The sequence below is a fragment of the Molossus molossus genome, unplaced genomic scaffold, assembly GCF_014108415.1.
Source record: "Molossus molossus isolate mMolMol1 unplaced genomic scaffold, mMolMol1.p scaffold_m16_p_10, whole genome shotgun sequence".
Taxonomy (NCBI): Eukaryota; Metazoa; Chordata; class Mammalia; order Chiroptera; family Molossidae; genus Molossus; species Molossus molossus.
Window position 1 is genome coordinate 53,850,544 of NW_023425345.1, and position 15,270 is coordinate 53,865,813.

The following is a 15,270-nucleotide window of genomic DNA, read 5'->3' on the forward strand; positions in this document are numbered from 1 at the left end:
TGTTAAGTCCAGACCAATATTACTTAAGAAGCATAACAAAAAAGCTGTAGGAAATACCATTAATCTTCTCACATTTTTGTTATTATTCTCTGAGAGACTGAAATATTATAATCCTGAATCATTCAAGCCAATTGTTCAATTCTTTGTTTCATAAGTTCACACACTATGTGAATTTTATGAAAAAAAATAAATAAAAATAAAGTTTGGTGTCATTTGGAAAACTTTTATTTTCATAATACAAAATAATCATCTACATTAGGAAGGATGCTTACAAGTCTTAAAATAACTTGCAGATCTGATATCTACCTTATGTTTTAAAATAATTTCTATTTATATATATAAAATGCTAAAAGCAGAAATATTATTCTTGACTTTTAAATAGATTTTAGGTGACAAGTTTTTACCGTCCATAACATGAAACAGCATTATTTTCATAGTAACATAAAAATAGGCCTTGTAAAACATGGACATTACTTATCTATTTTTGTACTTTTGAACGGTTCTAGAAATAACATTATTTATATGATTTCTGGAAACATCAACTTCTGCTCTCAGGTTCACCTCTACCATAAACATAAATGAAGCAGGCAAATATAAATTGGAATTATTTAGTCTCTCTATCTAAAATAATTAAATATAAACTACATTTAGGGCATAACCCAAGCCTAGTCCACAAAAGCAAACCCAAGCCTCGTACACAAACAGAAATGAGTCAATACTGCATTATAGATTAGCATCTACATCTGGAGAGAGCGCGGAGAAGAAACCAGGCGAGGACCCCGTAGCCGGGAGGTCTGAAGAAGTACACCTTTTCCTGACACAGTAGGTGAATAACTCTGTTCAGGTTGCGCCAGAGGCCGCCCAGTGTAACATTACTATCCAAACAATCGACCTGGTAATTGGGTATTGATTATCAAGGCCAGAGTCCTTCATGGCCTTGCATGCCTAAAATGGACCTGAAATGTGACACATGAAACGACTGGAGGTCTGGCAATGTTGTGACAACTGCTGGTAACATACCGAAAATTCTTCTTGAAACTTTAGGTTGTTGTTTGTGCAAAGCTCTTCAACATGTTGTAGGAAGGATTTCTTGCTTATCGGCCTCCAAGCAAGGAAAGGTATAAAATGAAGTCACGTTAGATTGAGTCCTTTTACTTTTAGCATGGACGCTGGTTAACAAGTTAAAGAACAACGGACATTGCAAAACCCATAAACCACCCAGCCCCGTAAAGTCATTCTGTCATACTTACAAAATTAACTTTTTTCCTTTAAGTGCACTTTCTTTGTATTCATGGTTCAAAATTCCTTCTATTTTTAAGTGACTTTAAGTGAATGATTTAACATTTTAATGAAGAAACTTTTTCAAGTAAATGTAAGGGCATAAAGTTATCATCGAATCCTAAAGCACATAATACCTCTTTGTCATACAGAAAACATTTTATACATTACAAGGTTTTAGAAAATATAAAATATTGCAGTGACCTCATTCTCATAATGACATGGTTTTAAACCCCAAGGAGTTTAAATATCCCCGTATTACTTCCCAAGCTAAAATACAGACATGCAGACTTCACCCCAGAGAGAGAGAAAGCATTTCTCCAGTTACCATGCAATTAGTCATGCTTTTATGATTTATATCCAGCTTGGAGGTTTTTCTAACAAACATACAAAAAAAGGAACCACACATTAAGATTCATCAAATCAGTGAGTCTAAAGTTGATATTCAAAAAGAAGAAAAGATATTTGACAAACTTACTTGATGGATTTTCTATAACTAAGTAACCTGCAACAGAGATTGTGTTAAATGCATTATGAGTTGAGGGTACAGCTCTTTCTAAAAGAGTTCTAGATTAAAATCAGAAAAATATAAACTAGTAATGGATAATGTACAATGCCTTTAACTGACATGAACATTAAATATTCTATTTCATTTAAAAATATTATATGTTATTTGGACCCAAATATAGACAAATAATAACTTAGCTTCTCTCTCAAGCTAAGAAAGTACTTTTCTATAATGTTAGGGATTTGGGGTACTACATTAAAATGGGTCAATTTTTAATATATTGTATAATACAGTGGTATAAGAAAGTTAGTGGTAACTTAAAAATATTTTCTTTGTCTATGAAAAATGCTGAAACAGGTAGAATGGATCATTAAAAAATGACATCATATCACCTAAGTTTTGTTTTATGAGTGAGTTTTGATGAATATATAATAATAACAAATTACAATCATTTCAGCTACTTTAAACATATCTTTTGTGACAGTTCATTGATCAAGTTATTTATACTCTAAAAAAAACTGAAATTATGTCTAACAACTAAATAGACTATACAACACACAAATTCAGAAAAGGGCACATCTTTAGTAACATATTTGTCATGCACAACAAAGTAGCACTGCAAAAACACAGAGGGCACAAAGTATAATGTAATAAAATAAAACATGTAACTCAAAAGGTTTAAAATTTTAAATACTATTGGGAATAATTTTATTGTATTCCTTCAGTGCAGAATATTTTAAGAGGATGTGTTTTGAAGTAATTGATGAATGAAAGAAAATATTTAGATTGAAAAATGTGGCATAATGAATATTATGACAATGGTCACAAAGGGGTGTGTTTAATGAAGAAAACATGAGTCAAAATGAAGTATATTTCATTCCAACACAGGGATTGGTGAAACATAAGGTGGTGGTGGACCAAGTATCATCAAGAAAAATGATAGAATCTTGGTTCATGCCGTAGGTATCCTCAAGCAGGAGCTATCTCCCATCTTCTCAGGCTGTAACCTGGTAGAGCATCTTATTATCAAACACGGCATGACAGTGATAAAGTAGCAATGTTTGAGCAAAGTCCTGGTGGATGAGCTTGTGGGTTTTCCACAACCCCTTCTAGTAATTCTAAGAAGGCAACCGAGAAGTCCTGACTCTAACTAGATAAATATAGAGATGGATGAATGGGCTATTGAATCAGAAGAATCCTTGGTTTGGGAATAGGAAGACAGAATCTCAAATGGAGGCCTTGGAAATCCTTCTGACATGGCAATAGTAGGGACTGAGGAAACATTTCGAAATAACTACCCCTCAGCAAAGACCATCAAGAGAAAAGGACACTCTGGCCTAAACCCACACTCCCCAAGCCCCCTTAGATGCCCGATGCTTGTGTGCTTCTATGCCATGATGCTCCTCAGAAATAGGAATGGAAAGGGAATTAGGTTGGGCAAATCCTAATTAACTGAGCTTCAGATAGAAATAAATGAGATACTTGGATTATCAAATCAATTTCCCTGTTGCCAAACAAATGCAAATTCTTGAGTTTGCATGAAGATCATTTTTACAGTGACAAGGAACAGTGTTCAGTTTGTGATTGGTGAAATTCAAACATACTACATCTGATTTAATTACAGGCTCTTGGTCCACCTATGTAAGGACAATCAGACTGAAAAGATTCTCTCTCTTCTCAGAGGATCCTGGATTACTTAAGGATCCAGACTGGACTGGTAAAATATTTTTACTGGAATATCTAGAATCTAAAATAGAGCTAGTTTCTGGGCAGCCATCAGTAAGTCATTTGAAGAATCAGTTATGTTTATGGAATTCTCTAGAGATGTTAAACATGAGTAATCAAGTTAAAATATACATGAGCAAGAAATAGCTAAAGCAGCATATTATTATTCATACCCTTGCTCTTTTTTCATTAATGATGTCTATTCTCATATAGAAAGTATTAAATATATTTTTTCATTCAAGTCAGTTTTTTCAGTGAAAAATGCTACAGAAAGTTGATTTTACTCTACTGTTCTTATTATTTTATTTTGCATTTGAAAGATTTATCTGAAAATACTAATTTTAATAACTGACTAGTTATTGGACCTGAGTGAACATTTCTGAATTCATTCCTTTTAAAAGATGATGGCTTTAACGGCTTCCAACACCTGCTACAACAAATACCAGTTACATTATCTTGAGCAAGTTACCTGATCTTTGTGTGCCTCAGTTTCCTAATCTGAAAAATGGGTAAAATATATCAATCAAGTTAATATATGTAAAATGTTCAGAAAAGTTCCTGGCTTTGGTCAGCAGTACATTAATGTTAGTTACTATCATTAGTACTATAGTTACTTTTTCTAGTTTATTTTGTATAACTGAACTTCCTCTTACCCATCAGTTCTATAATTTATGATATAGAAAAGACCTTTCTACTAGAATATTCTGTCTTAAATTTACTCAAATACAGGTAGACTAGATTGTGCTAGATTAAGCAACAAGATTTCCTATTTTATTCTTCCTAATAAAGATTTCTGCATAAAGAGTGGTCACAAATATCTAGATTTCAAATCCAAGTCTGATTTTCCAGTTCTCAATTCAAGATCTTAAATGAACGTCTAACACAATGACTGTAGGAACTCAGTTTTCATATAATCATGTGAAAGCATTTCTAATCATGCCCACATTTTATACATTATCCCTCACATTTCCCCTTCATATACTCTGTATGAACTCCAGATATTCTCTCGGTATTCCTCCCTCTCCGTTTGTACCATTCCAGGTGTTTTCTCACAACCCGATTCTATTGATTCCTTAATAGCTGATTCAAATGTTAACACCTCCATGGAATTTTCCCTGTTCTATTACAGAGAAAATAATATCTTCCTTCTGTGAAACTAAATTTCTTAGGACAAATCACCTTTTACCTTGTACTGCGGCTATTTAAGTACATGCAACAAGGAAACATGCATTAAGGTTCATGTATACTTGCAGGCAGGGGCAGGATTAACACTTGATTTACTACAAGTTCCTCATAACCTTATTCATAGTAGACAATGAGTAAATCATTGTTAATTATAATATATGGATGAATTCAGACCAAGATGCACAGTAAGCGAAATATAAGTGCTCTGATTACTATGAGGGTATCTGAATTGAATCAATTTTTTATTAAAATATTAAGCAATTTAGAATTATCAGAAGGCCCTGACTCAAAGCTATGATCACTCTATGTATGAACAAACAGTATAGAGTGTAAACAAAGGTCTTGGCTTATCACCTAACATTAGAAGTTAATAGGTGCTATTTTGTTAGGAAATTAGACATAGGAACAATAAAATCGCTCCTGCCTAAGTTATTTAAAAAATAGGTTTGGCTTTATTTATTTATTTATTTATTTAGTATCCTTCTATCTAAACCCAATCACTTTCTGTAATCTGTCCTTCATATTTGGATGTATATCATGTAAGAAACAAGGTTCTAATAGTCTAATTTTTATGTAATTGTCCAGTCCATGCTTATGTCACAATTACTTTTGAAATACAATTTTCAGGACAGCCTGGCAGGTCGCCGGGCGGCGTGAGTTTGCTTCCCCCTGGACTTCAGGATGAGCAGCACCAGTAGGCAGCGTGCCCGCAGCCCCCAGCGGGCCCAGCGGGCGCCAGCGTGGCGCTGTAGCTGAGGACGGCGGGCACGCAGCGGCCAGCCTGCACGAAGGCCGGGCGGAGCAGGCACAGTGCCCTCGCTGCTTTGACTCAGTGTGTCAGTGGGCTTCCATGAGCGCTGGAAGAAGCACCTCCACGGGGAGTTTGAAAAACCCTATTTTATAAAGCTGATGCAATGTGTTGCAAAAAGAAGATTACACTGTTTATTCTCCCCCACAGCAAGTCTTCACGTGGACTCACATGTGTGATGTAAGGGACGTGAAGGTTGTCATTCTGGGACAGGATACATATTATGGAACCAATCAAGCTCATAGGCTCTGCTTTAGTGTTCAAAGACCTGTTCCACCTCCACCCAGTTTGGAAAGCATTTACAAAGAGCTTCTACAGATACAAATGGTTTTGTTCATCCTGGTCATGGAGATTTATCTGGGCGGGCCAAGCAAAGTGTTCTCCTACTCAATGCTATCCTCACAGTCTGGGCACATCAGGCCAATTCTCATAAAGAGAAAGGTTGGGGCCCTGGCTGGTTTGGCTCAGCGGTTAGAGCATCAGCTAGTGGACCAATGAGTCACGGGTTCGATTCCAGTTAAGGGCACGTACCTGGGTTGCTGTTTGTTCCCAGCCCTGGTCAGGGTCTCTGGAGGCAGCAAGTCGATGTGTCTCTCACATAGATGTTTCTCTCTCTCCCTCCCTCCCACTCTATCTGAAGATAAATAGAGAAATATCCTTGGATGAGGATTAAAAAAAAATTTTTTTTTTAAAGATGACAAAAAAAAAAAAAGAAAGAAAGAAAGAGTAAAGTTAGAAAGCTTGGGAACGATTACCGATGCGGTTGTGTCCTGGCTAAATGAGAACGCGAATGGCCTTGTCTTTTTGCTCTGGGTTTCTTATGCTCAGAAGAGTGGTACCATTGACACATAGGAAACACCACGATGAGCTGCAGACTGCCCATCCCTCCTGGCTATTGGTGTACAGAGTATTCTTTGGATGCAGACATATCTCTCAAACCAATGCAGTGCTGCAGAAGTCTGCAAGGAGCCCATCGACTAGAAGGATCTATGATCCTGAAGTGGGGTGGGTGGTGGGGAGTTTCTGGGCAGTTTCTAGAAGCTGCTAATGAAGTATTTGTCAGTGACAAAGTCGAATTGACAAGTAATTTCCCTACTAATTCTAAGCACTCTGCGTACAAAGCAGCCATGAGCCAGGCTCCCCAGGAAGAGCAGCTTTTGTCCAGCACAGACTGTACTCTGTGACCACATACCTGTCCTTGCAGCATGGGTTTGGCCGATATTACCCGTCAAAGTTCTTGGAAGGGAGAGCAGGTCAAATACTTTAGACTGTCCTCCCCTCTGTTTTCTTTAAAGATGGGGAGATAAGCTCCTTTTTGGTATATGTCAGCTGCTACTCATTTTTACCTATAGGTTAAACTTTAGGTTATAAGGTGTTGAGTGTTTTTATTTAGAAAGGCACATCCTGGTGTTCCAGTCTGGGCCAGGTCCACAGCCCCTTTGATCCTTTACGGAGCCCTCAGGCCCCTCCTTGAAGGAAACAGGATTTTGGGCCAGTTCCCAGAAATGAGGGATCCGTTTCCTGATTGTAGCAAAGGTGAAAATTCTTACGGAAAAATCCTTGGTGTGAGCTTTCAGATGGGCAGAGGCCACGAGAGTGGGCTGGTCTTGTTCATACAGTTCTCTGGGTGTTTCTAGGAATAAGCACTGGAAGTGGAACAGGAAGGAAGAGAAAAGGCGATTTATTTTTTTAAGAGAAGAAATTCTCCCAGGTGTATCCTGAACTGGGTTTTTAAGGCAGTAAAGGCTGTTTTTTATGCACTGAAACCACTTTGGGATACCTTTTTTTGCAACACTGGAGAACTTTGCTCTTTTAAAAACTACTTATGAGGATGTATATATGCATTTTAAATCCTGTGTTTAAGAGACCATCTTTATTAGGTCTGCACCTCCATCCAGATCCTGTTAAAGGTGCTGTTTTGCTTTTAGCTGAGTTCAAAGTTAAACCTGCTAGAGTTTGGTAATAAAAGGCTGTTGAAGTTAGAAAGAAATCTTCAAATACCTATCTGGATAGCTTAAATTTAAGCCAAACGGGCATGGATCACCTATTTCTAATAAAAATTAGATTTTTTTTCTTATTGTTGTCTGTGGTAGCCATATAATGGCTATATTTTCCCCTTAAGTGTTGGCTATGCTCTAAATTTTGTTTTTCTTTGAGGTTTTAAAGTTTTATTTTTTAAATAAGAGAAATTATTAATTTGGTCAATTAACACAGAAAGATAGAAAAGAATGTGGGACATAATATGAGGAAAATGAATGGACTTACCACTGATGAGGTAATTAAATCCCTTTAGGAAAAAAATGTTTGGTTAGATATACATAAAAATTTATAAAAATTGATGTTCATGAAAGTCAACAATGTTATTTCAGAAGGGATACTATTTCCTAATCAAGTGCTCTGTGGAGACCCTCAAAGAAACTCAAATAGAACACTTACTTTATTAACATTTTTAAAAACTTCTAAAAGTTCTTAAATGGAAAACATTTTACTGGTATGGTACTCTGATTTTATTCACTTATAATATCTAAGGTTATTGTTAAATCAGATTCAGCTCCTTAGTATATAAATCAATTTGGGAATTGTCCAGATTTCAATAAGATAACTGCCCACTTTCCAACATAAAGGCTAAACAGTTTATTGCATGAATCTTAGCTGTCTTAAATCCTATGCCATTTTCCTGAAAGGGTGTTATTTCATGTCTGGGCTCATTTTTTTTAAGTCTATCAAAAACTTAAATTCCACTCAGATTACTCTTGATAGATCCAGAGAAGAACCATTTATTTATGTTGGCAGTGGTGATTGAAGACCATATTGTCACAGAGACTCAGCTTTCCCTCAAGGTCAATTAGTTGAAATCTATAGGGAATTAAAATATAGTCCAAATAGAGAGCCAGAGATGATAGCATATAGATGAGTAGCTTAAATCAGCATTACCAGTGGCATAGGACAAATTAAGAAACTTTGTGATTTTTACTAATCAGTTAAGTTGGGTGAAAAAGGAAAGAACCTCAAATTCTACTGCCTTGGTGCTAAAATATATAATTTGTACACCCTGATATGTACTTCGTATTCAAATAAAAATTTGTGAACACTTGATCCCTCTGGTAAAACATTATTAATCTTTCTAAGTTTTTCAAAATGTTGACTATGAGTTTTTAATTGCTCTGACATTTACATCTATTTCTAAATGATATTTTATTACTTATTCAAAATATTGTAATGCTTTCAAAGGTGTCTTAATTTTTGTTCTTTACTATTGTTTTGATTTGTTCTATCCATTAAAACAGCACCCTTTCAGATCCTTTTATAAAATAATTAATAACTTTTCTGTGGTCTTCAATATAAATTAGAAATATTATCCTAACCAATGACTGGTACTATGTAGCTGATGTTAAAACTTCATTTTATAAGGTAAACATACAAACCTGAATAAGTCAATAATGTAATATTTTTCTTATTTAATTAGAAAAACAATCAATTAGTAAGTGATATCTAAGTACTTTCTCAGTATAACTCCTCATATCTATAAGGACAAAGAGGTTGAAAAGGAACTTAGCTAGTTGAAGGGCAGTTCTTTGGAGGCAATGCCCCTTCCTTTTTCATCACAGTATTTCCAGTGCCTAGAACAGTGCCATTCACTTGATAGGTGCCCAATTGTTACTTATTTTATCCAAGCAAGGTGAAATGGACTTTTAGATAGATTAGAAAGCAACATTCTTGTTGATGTTAAAGAGCCGAAATAAGATTCCCAGGGTGCAGGAATTGTATTATCCTAATTACTAAACCTCTCCACATTACCACAGTTGAAAACAAATTCTTGACAGTTGGTGTATTTTGTCAACTGTGTATTCTAAATTAAAACCATGGGCATAAGCTTAGCTACCTCAGGGCAACAGGGCCGGAGGAGTCGATAGAGAGGAGGAAGAGTCTGTTGACAGCTGTGTGAAAAGATGGGCAAAGTTCTCAGTGAGGACTTAATGAAGAGGAGACAGATGTTGTAACATCATCTAAAAAGTCCTTGCAGTCTGAACTATTAGCTAGTAAGGCAGGTAAGCACTGAAGTTTCTCTGTAAGGGGTTAGAAGGCAACCTCAGAAAATTAAATTAGGAAGAAGGCCACATCTACTTTAACAAATATAATTTATGTAGAGGTGTTCTATAAAGATTTTCATTTTCCGAAACTATTATATTTAGCTCTGTCGGTGTCAGAACTCTGACTGAACAGGAAAATATTCAGGACACTAGAAGAAAAAATTTGATGAAAGGGGAGAGACAGTGAGGAGAATATAAACATAGAAGCATTTTTTTCTCTGAGGTACTAATGGCATAACGCGAAAGGATTGTCTTTAATGATGACAAAGAAAGACATTCAGCAGAGCTGCTCAAACAGAACACTTCTGAGTGTGGAATGCTGAGAAGTCAGCTTCGCGCGCTGGTCAGAGATGGATCTTTTCTGTGTGATGTGAGCACTTAAATCTTTAGCTCAGTGGTCTGACAAATGTTTGAATCTGATCAAGCAGGTCCTTTGAGGAAAAGGTATTTTCATAAAACTATTTGAATTTTGTCAATGGAACTTGACAATTAGTTAATATAAAGTGAAACAAGATTAACTATGATTTCAAAATGCTAAGTGTGATTAGAGGAGAAATAGACCTGTTTCCTCTCTTTTAATCATGCTGAGTACTAGTCATGGTCAATCAGGGTGTCAGGAGCTTTGGCCCTATCCAGCACTGTGGCTCATGCTGGCTGGTTCCTCTGCAGTAGATTGGGGATTTTGAAATCAAATGCATTTTCATTCTCTACCTCCATTCAAATTTTTGCAGGAATTAACTGATTATCTCTGAGGCACTCAATCATTTGTTGGGGTCCAACATAATGTTGACATTTTGCTATCAGAATGTATAAAGTCATTTTTGTGCTAAGATAAAAATGGCATTTCTGGGCATCAGAGAAGTGTCTGAAAGCAGGCACAGTTGGCTTTCCAGTGGTGAGGGCAGAAGACAAGATTCATGGCATGTGCCACACTGTGTGCCCCAGAGTCAGAGGACAGGAAATGTCATCATCTTGGTCCTTCCAGATTACCACCTGCAGTAGTTGAAATGAGCTTGTGTGAAGTGTGAACCTAGCCTCCACATGTCAGATGGCAAATTCAGCCCTCGAGTCATGGTTAAAATAGGACAAGAAGCATGTGAAGAAATCTAAGTGAACACTTGTTTTACTATCAAAGCTAAGACAACATGAGAACACAGCAAATTCTCAGGACATGCACATTATGAATCAATGTGCATTTTGACAAATTAATTTTACCATATCAGTAGCATGCAATAATATGGAGGACACACTGTAAATAGAATGCATGAGGGATGGCTTTGAAAAAAATAACACATTAAGCAACAAAACACTCAATAATATATATTTTAAAATACAGAGCACACCACCTGACAAGATTAAAATAATCACAGCAGAGCTCTGCATCACCACAGTAACTTACTGGATGACAAAAATCTCCTTGCGTCTAAAGAAAAATGAAGAGTATCTGGAAGTAAAGATTCATCGATTATTTAGTATACAAACATTGCATTACTTTTGATTTGTTACCACAAGAGTATGTGCATTAAATATCTTAAAATTTATTCTACTTCAGTACATTTCTTGTCCTGAATTCAAATATTGGTCAGCAATTGCTTATTTGGATTCTCATATTTTTGCTATTGCTTGTACAACAGTTTAAGGCAAAAGAGAAATTAACAACCAGAATCTGCCAAAGAACTGATGGCAATTAAAATGCTATTTTATGTAGAATTTCCTGTATCAGTCGACTACTATGTATTCTTATTAAAGCCACAATAAAAGTTGCACTACTAATAATTTTCTAGTTGTTGCAAGTTTGAACTTACGCTCAAATGCCATCACTCCTTTGCCCCATATCACTAGAAAATAAAATATTCAAAAGGAGGAGTTCTTCCCTTAGAATTGTTCTCTGATAGAAAATGCTGTTTGAAGGAAGATAGAATGAACCCTTGTCCATTTGAGAGGGTTTATATTGATCTCATCTAGTATGCTTCAGAGTTAAATACACACACACACACACACACACACACACACACACGTACATCTTGATATCTCAGAATCAACCAGACCTGGGTAAGCATCATGATACCCCATTTACTAGATGTATGACTTTGAACAGTTTCTTAAATTTTCTAAGCATCTTTTGTTTTTTATTTGTAAACCGGGGGTAAGAGTACCTACTTACTACAAAGAATGAAAGAGTTACTTGAGATCATTACATACAGAAGTTAAAACATAGCAATTGCTCATAAAAACTGGCGATTATTATGTCAGCAATCCCTACATGAAAGTAGATTAGGATGCCCTGGCCAGTTTTGCTCAGCGGTTAGAGCGTCGGCCTGCGGTCCAGAGAGACCCGGGTTCGGTTCCCGCTAAGGGCGCGTGCCTCGGTTGCAGTTTGTCCCCGGCCCTGGTCGGTCGTGCGGGTGGCAGCCACTCGATGTGTTCCTTTCATGTCTATGTTTCTCTCTCTCTCTCTGTTCCTCTCTCTCCCTCCCACTCTACCTGAACAAAAAATGGAAAAATGTCCTCGGGTGAGGATAAAAAAACAAAAAAACAAAAAAAGAAAGTAGATTAGGATAATTTTTAATTTTATAAATATTATAAATAACAATAATAACAAAACCAAATGTATTCTGATTTATAGTTTACAAAGCACATTTGCAGGATTCTTTCAAATGGTAATCTTTTTGAGGGCATAGCTATTTGTTTAACAAAAATTCAACATGCAAACATCTAATATTATTGAAGAAGGAAAGACACTCTTAAACTAGCAATTCAACCGTTTGCTTCATTTTGTTGAGAACTGTAGTTCCATTCATTATTACTGGATTGGGCCTTGAGTCTTAAAATTCACTCAACTAGAATAGGCAAGATCGTTAGTATGGGATGATGCACAAAATTTCTGATAAAAATTTGAGGCTTAGAATAAATTGAGTGTCTTTCAAGTAAAAATATTAGAAACAATGATGAATGCTATTCTATTTTTTAAATTTAATCGCCATGGAAAACAAAACTTCTGTAACTTAATTAAGTGTGAAAAGGAGGTGAAAATAAACTCGTTTAGTGAATAGAATCATTAACTTGTGTTACTCGATTTTGTGCTATACGTCTTTGGGAAAGTAGTCTGTGTTACACTTAAATTAGTTTGAAAACAATCTACAGGGCCAGTCTCAGCATTCTTAAAGAGACAGGTTTTACTTGTGTGTTGCTGAGCTTGCCAATATTTTCTCCTAGAAGTTAAGTGGCTGTGTTTTGAAGGAGCCATCACAAAATGTCATTTTATTCATTTGTTTATCATTTAACAAAACCCAAGGGTCATTTGCTAACCTGATAAGTGTGGCATGGATAAGGCCAAAATATTAAATATGCTTCCTAAAAAATATAGCATGGATTGTGTAAACTTAAATACAAACTATGCATAATTAAATAATATAATTATCATTTCAAATAAGAATGTAAAATGTTATCTTGGTGTACCCCTGAATGTTTTCATGGAGTTATGGAGTACTAGATCTTTGAGTTTTATTCTTCTTCAAGAAGAAAAAGTATATTACAAAGCACATTTGCAGGATTTTATTAGTGAGTGAATTCTTCAGACCTTTTGTGAAACAAGGTAAAACATAAACAATAAGAATCTATATATATATGACAATTATTGGATAAAGCTTAAAATGTAAATAAATAAAGAGTAGATGACATAAAATAGTTAAATAATTTCTTAACTATAAAATCCTTCAAAGGATTTAGTACCAAGCATTGTAATGACTATTTTTTGGTCAACTAGAAACTTCCTAAAATTAATATTTTAATGATTGATTCAATATTCTTCTTTTATTATTTCTCTTATGGACATGTGGAGACATAAACCACTGAGGAAAATTACAAGTCCAGTTAGTATGAAGAAATTGAGAAGGTTCTATGGAAAAGAACATGCCTGATCCTCAAGAAGAAAAGAGCATATGTTAGCTGGGTAGACTTAAAGGAAATTATCTGAGTTCATTCTTGCAAATAACAAAGACTTCTGGCATAAATTACTCAGCATTTTGGAAGCTAATTCAAACTCCTTGATTCTTCACTTCCAGAATCTACTATCCACCATCAGTCATGTGGCTCTACCCTCATCAGACCTGTATAGCTTTGAATGGGTTGAGATTTCCCAGCACCTAATTTTGGGTCCATTTTTGGGTTACTATTTTTCTGGTCTTATTGTCTAATGTATTAGTGATTTTATTAACATGAAAAACTTCAACAAATAATACAGCTAGAGATAGATCTCTGTAATGAAGAATTAATAACCAACCCATTTGATGGTTATTTTAATAAATTTCTATAATAAATCAAGCAAAGCATATTATTTTGTGCCATTGAAATTATAAACAAGAATGTTTTACAGTCACAAATACTGGAATCATAACAAACAAATGAGAAAGTAAAATACATGGACACTAAAATTTCCAACTTTGCTATTATTGGGGTAATATATACTCATTTTCTATGTGCAAAAATAAATGACTTATTTAAAATATATTTGAAATACTTCTACATCTTTTTACAAATAAAGTGACATATAAATAAATAAATGTGAAGTCAGAAAAAAATAACAAGGAGTTAAGGTTAAACAAGGCAGCCCCTGAATTATAAATACGGGATAAACAATCTGTACAGTCCTCACCCACATTTTCTATGAACTTCTATGACAGTACTTGTTTAAAAATAAACAAACAAAAAAAGACCTTCTACCTTTATGTTAAGGATTGTGTTCAGAAGTGGAGGAAGGTACAAACTGAAAACATTTAGTGTTTAGGGGACCTGACCTCACCAAACCCGGCCTAGAACAAGAACCTCCGTAATAATAAAGTGGTACTGATTGACTTTTTTTCTTTCCACTTCATTATTTCATATCTGCTAAAGACCTACTTACTAAGGACTTTTGCAGGACTAATAAATAAGATCTTCTAAAAAATGCTCTAAAAACGGATGCTTTAGAAGTTCACATTTTAGTATGAATAGATTCAACTAAATTGTCCTAACAGCTAATTCACCAAGAGAGTTGAAGTTTTATCACTTGCATACTTTGGGGTGTAGAAGAAAGAGACTGGGGCCCCACCTGTGGAGGGGGCACAAACACTCAAGAAAGGAGTGCAGAAAGGCAGTTGGAAGAATCCTACTGAAATGCAGTCGGCTCACAGGGAGAAAGGAGTAGAAACGTCCTCTCACTCTGCAGTGTGACCCTTCAAGGACGGAGAGACAGCCTCATGCTGGTAATGCTCTGTTGTTCCTATGATGTGGTTTCATGTTGGCAGGTTACCTTGGGAATCTATTGATCTTTTATACACAACATTTCTTGTGCTGAAAACTATGTCCTGGGTAATATATAACCATCTTACACAGTCTTTGGAGCAATATTCATCTTAGAAGGGAACAGCCTGTATTAGAATATTAACAGAGACAAATACCTAAATAGAAAGAATTTTTCATATCCAACAAACCCAATTTCCTTGTAGTTTAGTGATAACACTAAATAACTTTCATTCTGTGGCATTCGAAGGCCTTGCTTGTCAGATGACACTTCCTTTATGGCACATTTTAGGTATTCTAGACATGCTGAAAATAGTCTTACAAAGTCAATCTATTAGGCAAAGGCAAAATTTTGTAGAAAACAGCTATCAATGATCAATTCCTTTTTAAGTTCA

General features: G+C 35.4%; 1 protein-coding gene and 1 pseudogene across 1 annotated transcript in view; one reads left to right on the plus strand and one right to left on the minus strand.

Annotated features, from left to right (window-relative positions):
* The window catches only part of PTPRQ (protein tyrosine phosphatase receptor type Q), a 213,784-nt gene that overhangs the window by 23,049 nt on the left and 175,465 nt on the right, over window positions 1–15,270 (minus strand). The window contains exons 36-37 of the mRNA XM_036252356.1: window positions 1,757–1,783; window positions 1,021–1,102 (exon numbers count right to left, since the gene is read on the minus strand). Of these exons, the coding sequence (XP_036108249.1) occupies window positions 1,021–1,102; window positions 1,757–1,783 (109 nt within the window). The remainder of the gene's footprint in view (window positions 1–1,020; window positions 1,103–1,756; window positions 1,784–15,270) is intronic.
* LOC118623226 lies at window positions 2,639–6,497 on the plus strand (annotated as a pseudogene).